This window comes from Artemia sp. Qi Xiang Cuo, chromosome 6 (genome assembly GCF_049724085.1).
Source record: "Artemia sp. Qi Xiang Cuo chromosome 6, ASM4972408v1, whole genome shotgun sequence".
NCBI classification, from domain to species: Eukaryota; Metazoa; Arthropoda; class Branchiopoda; order Anostraca; family Artemiidae; genus Artemia; species Artemia sp. Qi Xiang Cuo.
This window is the reverse complement of record NC_142799.1, coordinates 6,883,861-6,895,386: the sequence shown is the minus strand read 5'-3', so window position 1 is coordinate 6,895,386 and position 11,526 is coordinate 6,883,861. Positions and strand designations below refer to the sequence as shown.

General features: G+C 34.8%; 1 protein-coding gene across 1 annotated transcript in view; it reads left to right on the top strand.

Moving 5' to 3' along the window:
- Nucleotides 1-11,526, top strand: part of LOC148950817 (kin of IRRE-like protein 3) — an 88,466-nt gene that overhangs the window by 4,986 nt on the left and 71,954 nt on the right. Inside the window, exons 2-3 of the mRNA XM_089090923.1 lie at nucleotides 3,506-3,728; nucleotides 10,289-10,483. Coding sequence (XP_088947049.1) covers nucleotides 3,506-3,728; nucleotides 10,289-10,483 — 418 coding nt within the window. The remainder of the gene's footprint in view (nucleotides 1-3,505; nucleotides 3,729-10,288; nucleotides 10,484-11,526) is intronic.

The following is an 11,526-nucleotide window of genomic DNA, read 5'->3' as shown; positions in this document are numbered from 1 at the left end:
AGTCGAGTTGCGGCAGATCCAGGGGCTGGTTTTAGGGGCAGGTGCCCCTAAGAATGTAAAAATTGTGCTGATTACGGGGTTGGAGGGATAAAAAAACATTAATAGGGAGCCAAATTTTTATCGGCGTCCCCCCCCCAAAAAAAACTTTATTCTTTATCCGCCTCTGTTGTCGAGGTTATAGTTTATAAAATTTGCTGCTCGTTGAGCTCACAAAGCTGCATTAAAAATGCTGCAATGGCATTATTAATATTCTCTTGCAACATCAGTATTCATGCAGCGTCATATTTGTTTGATAAGCGACTTCTTCCGCTTGTCTCGGAAGACTTGTAGGAAGGCCTAGGAAAGTTATTTTATGAATATGTTAATTCAACTTGAACGTTTATTTGGAATAAAAAAAAAACACGAAAAGGGAGTTTCCTTTTTTAACCTTTTAAATAGATAACATCAATTTTAATGTGTTGATCCGCATCAATATCTTCAAATAAGTTATAATTAACGTTCATTCCTCCTGACGGGTAAAGTCGTGTCGTAGGCTTTTGTTTTATGTATGTTTTTGATTTTAATTAAAAATCTTACCTGGGCATTTCAAGCAAAGACCCTTTTCAATTTCAGAGAACTCCTTTTATATGTAGTGTTTAGAGTTACATAGCTAGTTTTCATGTATTTGTAATTATCTAGGTTATTTTATATATGGCCTACTCATTTGGGAAGGGGCAGGGGGCAGGTATTTTTCATACAGAGTATCTCGCAGATTCAAGCTTTTAAGAACCTATATCGTCGTACAACACCGAAAAGTGAAAAAAGAGTAGTTTGATGAATTATAACAAATATAAGATTGTTGAGAAACAATTATAAGAATCTGGAGATAATTAGGGTCTAAGGTCATGGGTCTGATCCCTCCCACCTTCTTTGGGTCTGATCCCTCCCACCTACCACCGTAAATTAGGGATTTCTTCTAACTCAAAATCAGTTCACTTATTATTTAAATCCTTTAGGCAACCAATTTACCATTTTTAGGGATAGTGCAGCAGTTGTTTTCGGTACAATATATTTTTGTGGGTAACTAAGCTCTTAGACCGCACTGCTTTTTTTTCAGGAGCATCATTTTATTTACCAAAGAATTTACAAAAATAAGTGCCAATAACTACCAACATATATTTCTATATAAATAATCGAAAACAAAACAATATACCCGCCGACGGGCAAACAACACTATTTCAGTACCGATTCATATATCATAAATGGCACTACTAAAACAAAAATAAATATATCAAATAAAATTCGGTTATGCTCACGTACACGCACGACCCCTATTGGTAAATCACTCCAAAATTTTAGCAAGACATGCCGAGCAGTAAACTCTGGCCGGGTTGTCTCACGCTCTGGCCGAAGAAATACATTCTGCGTTTCTCGTATTATAATTATGAATATCCATACCAGTGTTGTAAACATACCCTTAAAACCACTGTATATAAATATAATACAGTAGGATCATTTCCTATCTCAACCATTATACAAAGGTGGGCCGAGATGCAAGTGCTCCAAAGAACATTGAAACAAGTATAAACATAGCGACATTTGATTTTTTCACGGGTAGACAAGTCAGATTTCTCTTCAACATGAAACTTGGCTTCACCTTTGTAACACTAAATGTTAAAAAAATCTAATTTTAAATTAATTTATTCCAATACATATATAAAAATCTGTAATTAGTAGTGCAATGCTATTACTAGATGTTTTAAAAAATTACAAGTAGATTCCGAAGTTTCGAGTTGATTTCAAAGGCATTTTGAGAAAGTTTCTGCCAAAACACGTGTTCCAGTGTAATATACACTAGACCGCTGATGCCAGATTAAATGGGAGGAGCTGTTTGTATACACCGATAATTTAGCTCCAAAAAACACTGAGCCGTGATCTTATTGTATATTATCTACATGTATTGCTTAAAACTTTCCATTTAGAATTGAAACAAAAATCTATTAATTAACTGAAAACATTTTTATGACAAAATTTAATAAAGACTTTTTGAATATAAGATTACTAATGAAACGCCAAATATTTTGGCTTCATATCCGGAAGCTTTTCCATCAGGAAAAAAATATATAAGAGCAAAACAAAGCTCCAATAAAACATGAAAAAACTGTGACGCTATATAATAAACAAAGACAAAGATGAAAGAAAATTCACATTAAAATAAAATCCAATCAGGTAATAAAAGGCACAAGCCAGGATGTCTGCTGTGTACCATTGTACTGTCTATGTTCAGGCAGGGTAGGAAGTGGAATTATGACTAGAAGTTACAGACTCGTTATTTACTTAAGCGTTGAACAGATGTAGCGTTTCCTTTGAGCGTTTCACTAGCGTACACGTGCGATTTTTAGCTCGTTTTTTCGAGGAAAAAGAAGGATATTCTTGTCCTTTTTTTCTAAATTCTGATACTCGGGAATTCAATATAGGGCATTTTCTTTGGTCAAGCTGTCAATTAGCTTATTAAGAAAGCTAGTAGGGAACTCCACCTAATATTTTGGAAATGTTGAAAAAGGCCGAAAAAAAATTCGTAAAACTAAAAATTAGCCTAATAACGCTTAAACTGAACGTTAACCTAAAAAAAAAATCATGGTTCAAAAGAATTAATGCGGCCGTGTAAACCTGGAAAACACTACGTTTGTCAAGGCCTTTAAACCCCACCAGCTAACATTATCATGATGCACGAGACTCTTGTATTTTAGTCAATTTGCTTTCTAAATCCAGCCATTTCCACTTTAGAGGGATTAAACTTAATGTCGTTTCAAGTGTGTGCGTTATCGGCTTAACTTTAGCTCGCGTGTGAGTCTGGTTGGAGATTTTAAGTGTCTGATTTTTGACAGATTTATAGGGAAAAGATCAAGCGATAATCATTTTACGGTACTGCCTTGCAGGCTGATCTGCAATCATTTGCCTTAGAATTTCACAGCGACTTTAGAAATGGAAACAGGTGTAGGCCTTTGTTTCAAGTGTGTAATTAATCTTGTTTCGAACCGATGTGCAATATCTTTCTAAAGTACAAAATATGTCCATGTTTTGTGCTGGAAAGGCTCAGTCCAAATTAGCAAATGAAAAAGGGGTACTTTCTGTGCAGCATGCCTAGTTTCAAAAGAATTATGAGGTTGAAATTTTTTTTTCAATGTTTTCAACATTTTCTTACCCACTTTCGTGTCAATCGTGATCCTATGGAATCTTGTTCCTTTAGAAAAAAGAAAAAAACTAATCGCTGAAACGCTTTTTCTTGTTTTTAAACTTTTGAAGTGTAAACTGTTATTGAAAACTGCGATAACAAACGCAGCAAATGTTTTATTCTACCTATTTTATGAAAAAGTAACAATAGCTAGGATCACCGTTTGCTGGTTTTCAATGCGAGGTGCAAGGCTACCGGAAAATTTCCTTTCACAACCACCATTTAGATAGTGGCTGAGATAAGTGCACGTGATTGTAAATGCAGGATGAAACCATTAAATTTTATTTCAAGTTGTGTAGTCTTTTTCTACTGAAAATTGAAAATCTCTCGTATTCATCAACTATTTTTCAAACAAATTTTAATGCTTTAGTTGCACCGTCTACGCTGACCATCCAGGCTAACGGAACAGTTGTTCCGGCTGCAGGAAATATTACAGTGCAAGCAGGATCGCCTTCACTGATTCAATGTTCAAGTCACTACGGAAACCCACCGCCACATCTAAAATGGCTCCTAGGTATTTTTTAAAGTTATTTTATAGTTCCAGTGTTAATATAGGATTTAATAGAAGGTCTACCTTTCTTCAATATAGATGCCTCTATGAAAAGACCTTGATAAAAGAGGGGAAATGTGTAGCGACCCATGTTTTAAAAACAAATAGATCTTATCATAATGAAATATACCAAATTATGAAGAAAATATAATACTTTCGTAACAAAATTATATAAACTACTACACAGAATTATGAAAAGCAGACCAACCAGAAAGCATTATATTAAACACCTAACCTAATCGAAGTACCAACTAAATAATAAATTAAAATGTACCTACAACGTAGTTTTTCCCTTGAGCTAAAGCTGATCGTCTCTAAATACAGACTGTTATAAACAGGTTATGTATGATTCAACAGAGCAATTTTCTCAAGCGTGTTCTGGTTAATACGGAAGTACCCTTAAAGCTTTCAGGCTAGAAATAGCCTTGTGAAGAAAGTTTGCAATCAAATCTCTAGTTCATTTTCTCTTTACTATACACCTGCATAAACCTAGTGAAACCAACATTGTCACGGTGCTATGGTCACGGTGCGATGGAACATACAGGTCGTAGGTCTGTTCATGCATACATCCTACCGCATTTTGAAGATGTTTCTTTTGGCTGTTGCCAAATTGTAAAGTTTTTAGGGTAGTACGATGTTTTACTCAGTGTTGTCACGTTGAGTCGTGACAATAAATAAGCCAAACTACTTAGTTAAATTTGACAACGCTCTCTGTCCGTAAAAATTCGGAGATCAGCAATCTGTTGATTCTAAAAGCAACTAAATCTTCCAAGGAAAGCTACAGTTTCTTAAGCTGTTTGGTACTATCTGTTTTTGGTCACCAACATCTCTCCGTGACACACATGGTGCCATGTGTGTTTAGTGCCATTTGGCTGATGCTTCATCAACATTTTTCCTTTTAAATTATGCTCCTGCAGATACCAAAAAAGGTATAACTGCATATGGAGGCCTCTTTCATGTAAAACAATCCCTGATTGTTCCCTAATTTTTAGAATACGTGTTTTCCTTAATTTTCCACTTAACCAGTTCCAAGTCATACTTCATTTTCACTGCTTTTGGTACTTCTAATATTGCTATAATAAGCTGAACTCTTGTTGCTATTTCTTGCTAAAAGGGGTCCTATACGGTCAATCATTAAAGTTTTCGTCAATTGACTGACGTGTGCTTCAATCAACCTTCAATCGACCATTCCATATCGACCAAAGCTAATGTAAGTAAATGTAACACACTGCTTTTGATCAAAATGATCGAACGTTCTATCAATCAACTTCAACGCTTGACTCAAGTGTCAAACAGGTTCCTAGGTGGTCAATCATGCTTGAGTCAATCGATTGACAGAAGCTTTTGATCAAAATGATTGACCGTCTAGGGCCTCCTTAAGATGCGGTTCGGTCTTCAATAAAAAATCTGCCATCGATAAAGTAAAACGATTTCGCAGTTCGCGATTGGCTGGTACCTTCATCCTGCTTTTGCCGTGAAAGGTTTTGCAACTTTTTTGGTAATTATCTGAAAAGGTTTTGTAGCTATGTTTATAAGCTTCCAATATGAAGCTTTTTATACTAAGTTCACGGTATTTATCTTCCACATTTCTGGGGTCTTCGGGGTCTTCGGTTTACCCCATCTCTTGTAATGCTGAAAAATCAATGCTTCAATAGTTTTTCTCCTCATATTTGTTTATTCTCTGCTTAAATTCTTGTGCTTCTGACTTCTATAATTAAAACCTATTTGAAAGTTTGGAAAGGGGGTAATTATCTTCCCAGAGTATGCTGTTTTTGCAATTTGTACTTGTGACACGCACACGATAAAAGCATTGAAGACATTTACTACTTCAGAAGTCAAAGTTTTAGCATTACGTACATGGACATAATTGTCTGCAACAGAAAACAGTGGGAGAGGGCTTCTACTTGAAGTGAAAATAGAGACCTAACGTTTTTTCATACATTTCCTGTATTTCTCGTGTAAATTGTAAGTTTTCTATTTCTTTAAATATGTCTCCCCCAAACGTATCTCTTCCACAAAATAAATTTTGACGCTCAGTCTTGGTGGACCCAGAGAACCACATCATTAGTATTATATAGGGTTCATGAATTCGAAAAGTTTGATATAAATTTTAGTATCAAGCAAAGGAGCTTTTTTGCTGTTTATTAGTAAGAATAACTCTAAATCCTCTATTGGCTGTTGTGCATTATTTTGCAGCTAATTTGCATAAAAGTGCATAATATCGCATCATAGTGCATAATGTCGCATCTAAATCTAGCTCCACAATTGTCCATTAAGTTTTATATTTATACTTTTTATATTTCTAAAATAAATTTTATATTTTGCTTTTTATTTCTTTTTTCCAATTTTCCTTTCTAGTTTTCAGAGCTCGAGTGTAAAAGGTGTTTTGTCCAACAGCTTTTTTTGCAGCGCTTCGTTTTCTCGTACTTTTCGAGTAAAAAGAATATTGATGCAAAGGCTCTTCCGTTTCTTTCCAATAAAAAAAAGAAATAAATAGCGACGAAGACCACACTGCCTTTCCATCATAAACAAATAAGAAGAACAACAGGGAAATTTTTTTTTATACAAGACAGTCGAACGCAACTTTAAATGAATATTTCGACCCTATATCCAAGGGCCGGCCTCAGCAAAACAGACGAAGAGAATAAAACACTATAAAAGAAACTTACATTAAAATTCAATCATTAAAACTGTTTAAAAAAGTTTTAAAACAGCCCTAATATCATTACTTCAAGGAAGTTCAGACTTAGAGTCCTGGTTGAACTTCCTTGAAGTAATGATATTAGGGCTGTTTTAAAACTTTTTTAAACAGTTTTAATGATTGAATTTTAATGTAAGTTTCTTTTATAGTGTTTTTATTCTCTTCGTCTGTTTTCGTCTGAGGACGGCCCTTGGATATAGGGTCGAAATATTCATTTAAAGTTGCGTTCCACTGTCTTGTATAAAAAAATTTCCCTGTTGTTCTTCTTATTTGTTTAAAAAAAAGAAGTATTTTCGCGTAAATATAAACTGACTTTTCTAACTGATTGAACAGAAATTATCCTAAACAAGAGTAGCTCTGCCACTTCGCCAACCTCCTGTCCTGTAAGCTAAAGTTTAACTTGCTAGCTACTGAAAACCGTAAAAGTTTTCAACTTGTTTATAAGATATTCTTTTTACATGGACCGCCTATCAAATAGTTCATGGTAACAAATTATTTCAAGGAAAAATTTCCAGAGATGGGGGATTTCTTGCATCATTTGAAAAAAAAGATTAGAAATTATATAAAAAAGTGAATATAATAAAGCGTAAAGAGCGAGGTATTGACGAGGAGGCGACCCTTCATATATGGAATAAAACATGTCTTTTTTTATCTAATTGATAAAAAGTTGACAAAATTAAGTCTTCTTGCTGAATATACTAAGTCATTTTTGTTCAATTCTTCAATTCCATTCTGAACAATGTCCAAGAAATTTTTCATATTTGAAAAGTTTATGTTTTACATACGTCACACTAAGAGCCTAATGGATTGCAATATTTATAACTCATAATGGTTGGAACCACCGATATTTTTATAGTAATAGGACATCTCGTCTAACATTCATCATATATAAAATATTTTAAAAACTGTACAAGTCTCTTTCGGAATGTTCACCATATTCGCCTCGGAAGTCTCGTAAGTATATTTCGTGGGAAGTTCAATATTTCTTAATGTGATCCATAAGACCATTAGAATATACAACGGTCCATGTTTCTTCCCTGATATTTGTTTAGTATTTTCGTATATATTCTATACGAGTTTGTTGAGGTAAAAAAGAAAAAAGTAGCGTGGAAAAGTGCACTGACAAGAAAACTCAATGGGTACACTTTGAAGTCTATTTGCAGGGTTTGTCCCCCTCCCCACTCCAAGTAGCGGATTGTGATTTTCATTGTATTGTCGGTACTATCCCATTATCCGGGCCTCTCTAAAAAGTCAAGTTTGGTTAATGCTAATGAAATAAAATAGAATAGGATGAATATATAACAGTTTAGAAAAAAATTTGGGCTATATATTTGCATATTAGGGGGGGGGGGTGTAAAGCATATCATATATTAAATATGTAGCCTAACCTAGGTACCTCCCCCCTAAAATCCAAAAAAACATAATTTAATATCGTATACGCAATGAAAATCTTGCTATCATTGCCGACTCTGCAACAGTTAAGACGTCACAAAACGGGTTTTATACTTGCCTAGTCTATAGTGATTAAGCCGAGAGGCCCGTATCAAACAGTTCGTGGTAACGAACTGTAAGTAAGGAGCGACCCGGCTCAATGGTAACCGAAACTCTAAAAAACAGGATTTTGATACCAATAGATACATCAAAGGAATCATATTTTAATTTTGATTTCAAATATATAAGTTTCATTAAGTTTAATTATACCCATCAAAAGTTAAGTGCCTGAGAAAATTTGACTGATTTTCGAAAAAAGGGGAAAAGATTCCCTAAAAAGATTAGAATATTAATGAAAATCACACCATCATATTTAGCGTATAAGAGAACCATACTGTAGAGTTTTGATGCACTTATATACAAAAGTGTGGAATTCTCCTTTTTTTACCAGAAGAAAGATCCCGGATGTGTGTTTATTTGTTTGTTTGTTTGTTTGTTTGTTTGTTTGTTTGTTTGGTTTTTTTTTCCCCAGGGGTGATCGTATCGACCCAGTGGTCCTAGAATACCGTGGGAGGGCTCATTGGAACGGAAATTAAAAGTTCTAGTGTCCTTTTTAAGTGACCAAAAAAAATGGAGGGCAACTAGGCCCCCTCCCACGCTTATTTTTTTACCAAAGTCACCCGATCAAAATTTTGAGATAGCCATTTTGTTCAGCATGGTCGAAAATATGATAAATATGTCTTTTGGGATGACTTAATCCCCCGAAGTACCCAGAGGGAGGGCTAAAAGATATGAACTTTACCCAATGTTAACATATAGTATTGGTTATTCGGAAGTATACAGAAGTTTTCAGGAGGTTTTTTTCTGCTAGTGGGAGGGAAGGGTGGGTCGGGGGTTATGTTGGAGGATCTGTTCAAGAAGGAAGTTTTCATGGGGGAAGGGAAATCGCCATGAAGGGGCGCCGGACTTGCCAGCATTATTTATTGGTTATTGGGAAGTATACAACCATTTTCAGGAAGGATTTTTTCTGGAGGGGGGCTAGAGGAGGAGTTACTCTGGAGAATATTTCCATGGAGGATGTTCCTTTGGGGTATGGTACATTTCTATGAAGGGGGCGCCGGATTTCAAAGTATTATTTTAAAAACGATCAGAAATCAAATAAAAAAAAAACAAGTTTTTTCAACTGAAATGTAAGAAGGAATATTAGAACTTAAAACGAACAGAAATTATAACGTATGTGAGGGGGTTCTCCCCCAAGTCAATACCTCGCTCTTTACGGTACAGTTTTGTTTTTAGTGCTTTCAAAAGAGCAATCTATTCTAATTAAACGGCCTTTGTGATTCAGGGGTTTGTGAATCCAAATTTTTTTAATTTTTAACGTAAAGAGCGTGGTATTGACTAAGGGGAGAAACCCCTCATATAAGTAATAACATATACGTAATAAAAAAACAATAAAAAAACAAGCGATACGGCTCAATAGTAATCGAAACTTTTAAAAACGTAATTTTGATGTCAATAAATGTATCAAAAGAATGTGTTTATAATGCTGATTCTAAATATATAAATTTTATTAAGTTTAGTATTACTCATCAAAGGCAACAAGCCTGAGGAAATTTACTCGAGTTTTTAAAGAGGGGGGAAACATCCCCTACAAGTGGAAGAATTTTAATGAAAATCACAACGTCAGATTCAGCGTATCAGAAAACCCTATTACATAGGTTTCAAGCTCATATCTGCAAAAATCTGCAACTTTGAATTTTTGCCAGAAGAAAAATATACTAATATAGAAGTTAGTTACGTAAGTTAATTTGTAAAGACATTCATTTAGCAAAAGAAAAGTAAATTTTTATGCAAATAAAAGCTGCATTAACTAAAAAACGATCAGAAATTAAATAAAAAAACAAGTTTTTTAAACTGAAAGTAAGGAGCGACATTAAAACTTAAAACGAACAGAAATTATTCCGTATATGAAAAGGGCTGTCCCCTCCTCAACGCTTCGCTCTTTATTCCGTATATGAAAAGGGCTGTCCCCTCCTCAACGCTTCGCTCTTTACGCTAAAGTTTTTTATTGTTTAAAAAAAATTGTGAGACAGAGTCAAACTTTAGCGTAAAGAGCGAGGCGTTGAGGAGGGGACAGCCCCTTTCATATACGGAATAAAGAGCGAGAGCGTTGAGGAGGGACAGCTCCTTTCATATGCGGAATAATTTCTGTTCGTTTTAAGTTTTAATGTCGCTCCTTACTTTCAGTTTAAAAAACTTGTTTTTTTTATTTAATAATGGGATAGAACCGTATTTTTTTGTGTGTTTTTATTGGATTAGCATTAATATCTGTGATTAAAAGAAAATCGTATGAAAGGCCTCAAATCTAACAGATTATGTTCTCTGCAATTAGATGGTGTGGAACTGTCATCAAATTCAAATCAAACAAATGTGCTTGAAGAAGACATGACTCGACGATGGAGTTCGTCTCTTACCTTGAATTACCGATTTGTCCGAGAGGATCACGGCAAAATACTCAAATGCGTTGCAATTCATCAAGCTTTTCCTGCCAAAAGTCGAGAAACAGGAATTACTCTGAATGTTCAATGTAAGTCTGTTAGAATTTTCTTAACCAATCACTTTACCATTAGCTTTTTTCAAGGCAATTACAAATCTGTTCACCTTTGCTTTACTAGCGAAATAAAAGTTTGCTTTCTTCCACTTTCTATATAATTGTGTGTCTTCTACTAAATACTCTGCTTGGATGTTCTGTTTTCTGTAGTAAAAAAATATTTCTTCAAAAGGAAAGCTTTTGGAAGGCTTTCCAAAATCCCCCAGGATTGGATCCGATCAGAGTGGGTACTCCAGGAAAGATCGGCCGAGAAGCAATTTCCTAGACAGCGAAGTTTGTCAACTCGTCTGATGGCTTCTTTTGAAGATAAACTGGGGAGAATCATTTTTTTTCTTTTTTTTGTCGAATTTTTCTTTTGGCAAATTTTCAATCGCTAGGGTGTAGCACAAATATTCTTCGCCTGGATGTTCTGATTTTTGTAGTCTTCTCACAAAAATCAAGCATGTAATGTACTTTTATAATTGATATTTCTATGCATTCTAGTTATATTTTTGTTTGGACTGTGGAAATGAAAGGGGTACATCTTGCCATGTGCCATGTGGTATTGCCTAACATATATCATATACCTGTTCTTCTTCTTGTTTTTGCAGCGGATACGCACGGAACGATAAAAACAAATGTCAGAAAAAGACGCATAAGAAGAAATGTTATTGTGAACAAATTTTTCAATCGGTAGAAAAATCCATCGACAAGAACAAAAATTTTAAAGGGATACAAAAAATCAATGGTATTTATGAATATCATTGAGTAAGGGATATTCCTATGCAGATCTCTCTTTTTCTTTCCCTTTCTTTGTCTCTCTCTCTCTCTCTCTCTCTCTCTCTCTCTCTCTCTCTCTCTCTCTCTCTCTCTCTCTCTCTCTCTCTCTCTCTCTCTCTCTATCTCTCTATCTCTCTTTATTTTTGTCTTTCTGGAGCTATCGATAGATAGGCATCAATTGGGGAGCCTAGCATTATTTTGACTTTTTTTTTGGCTGTGTCGTCATCAGGCTTGTTTGAATTAAATTTTTCTGCTAAATC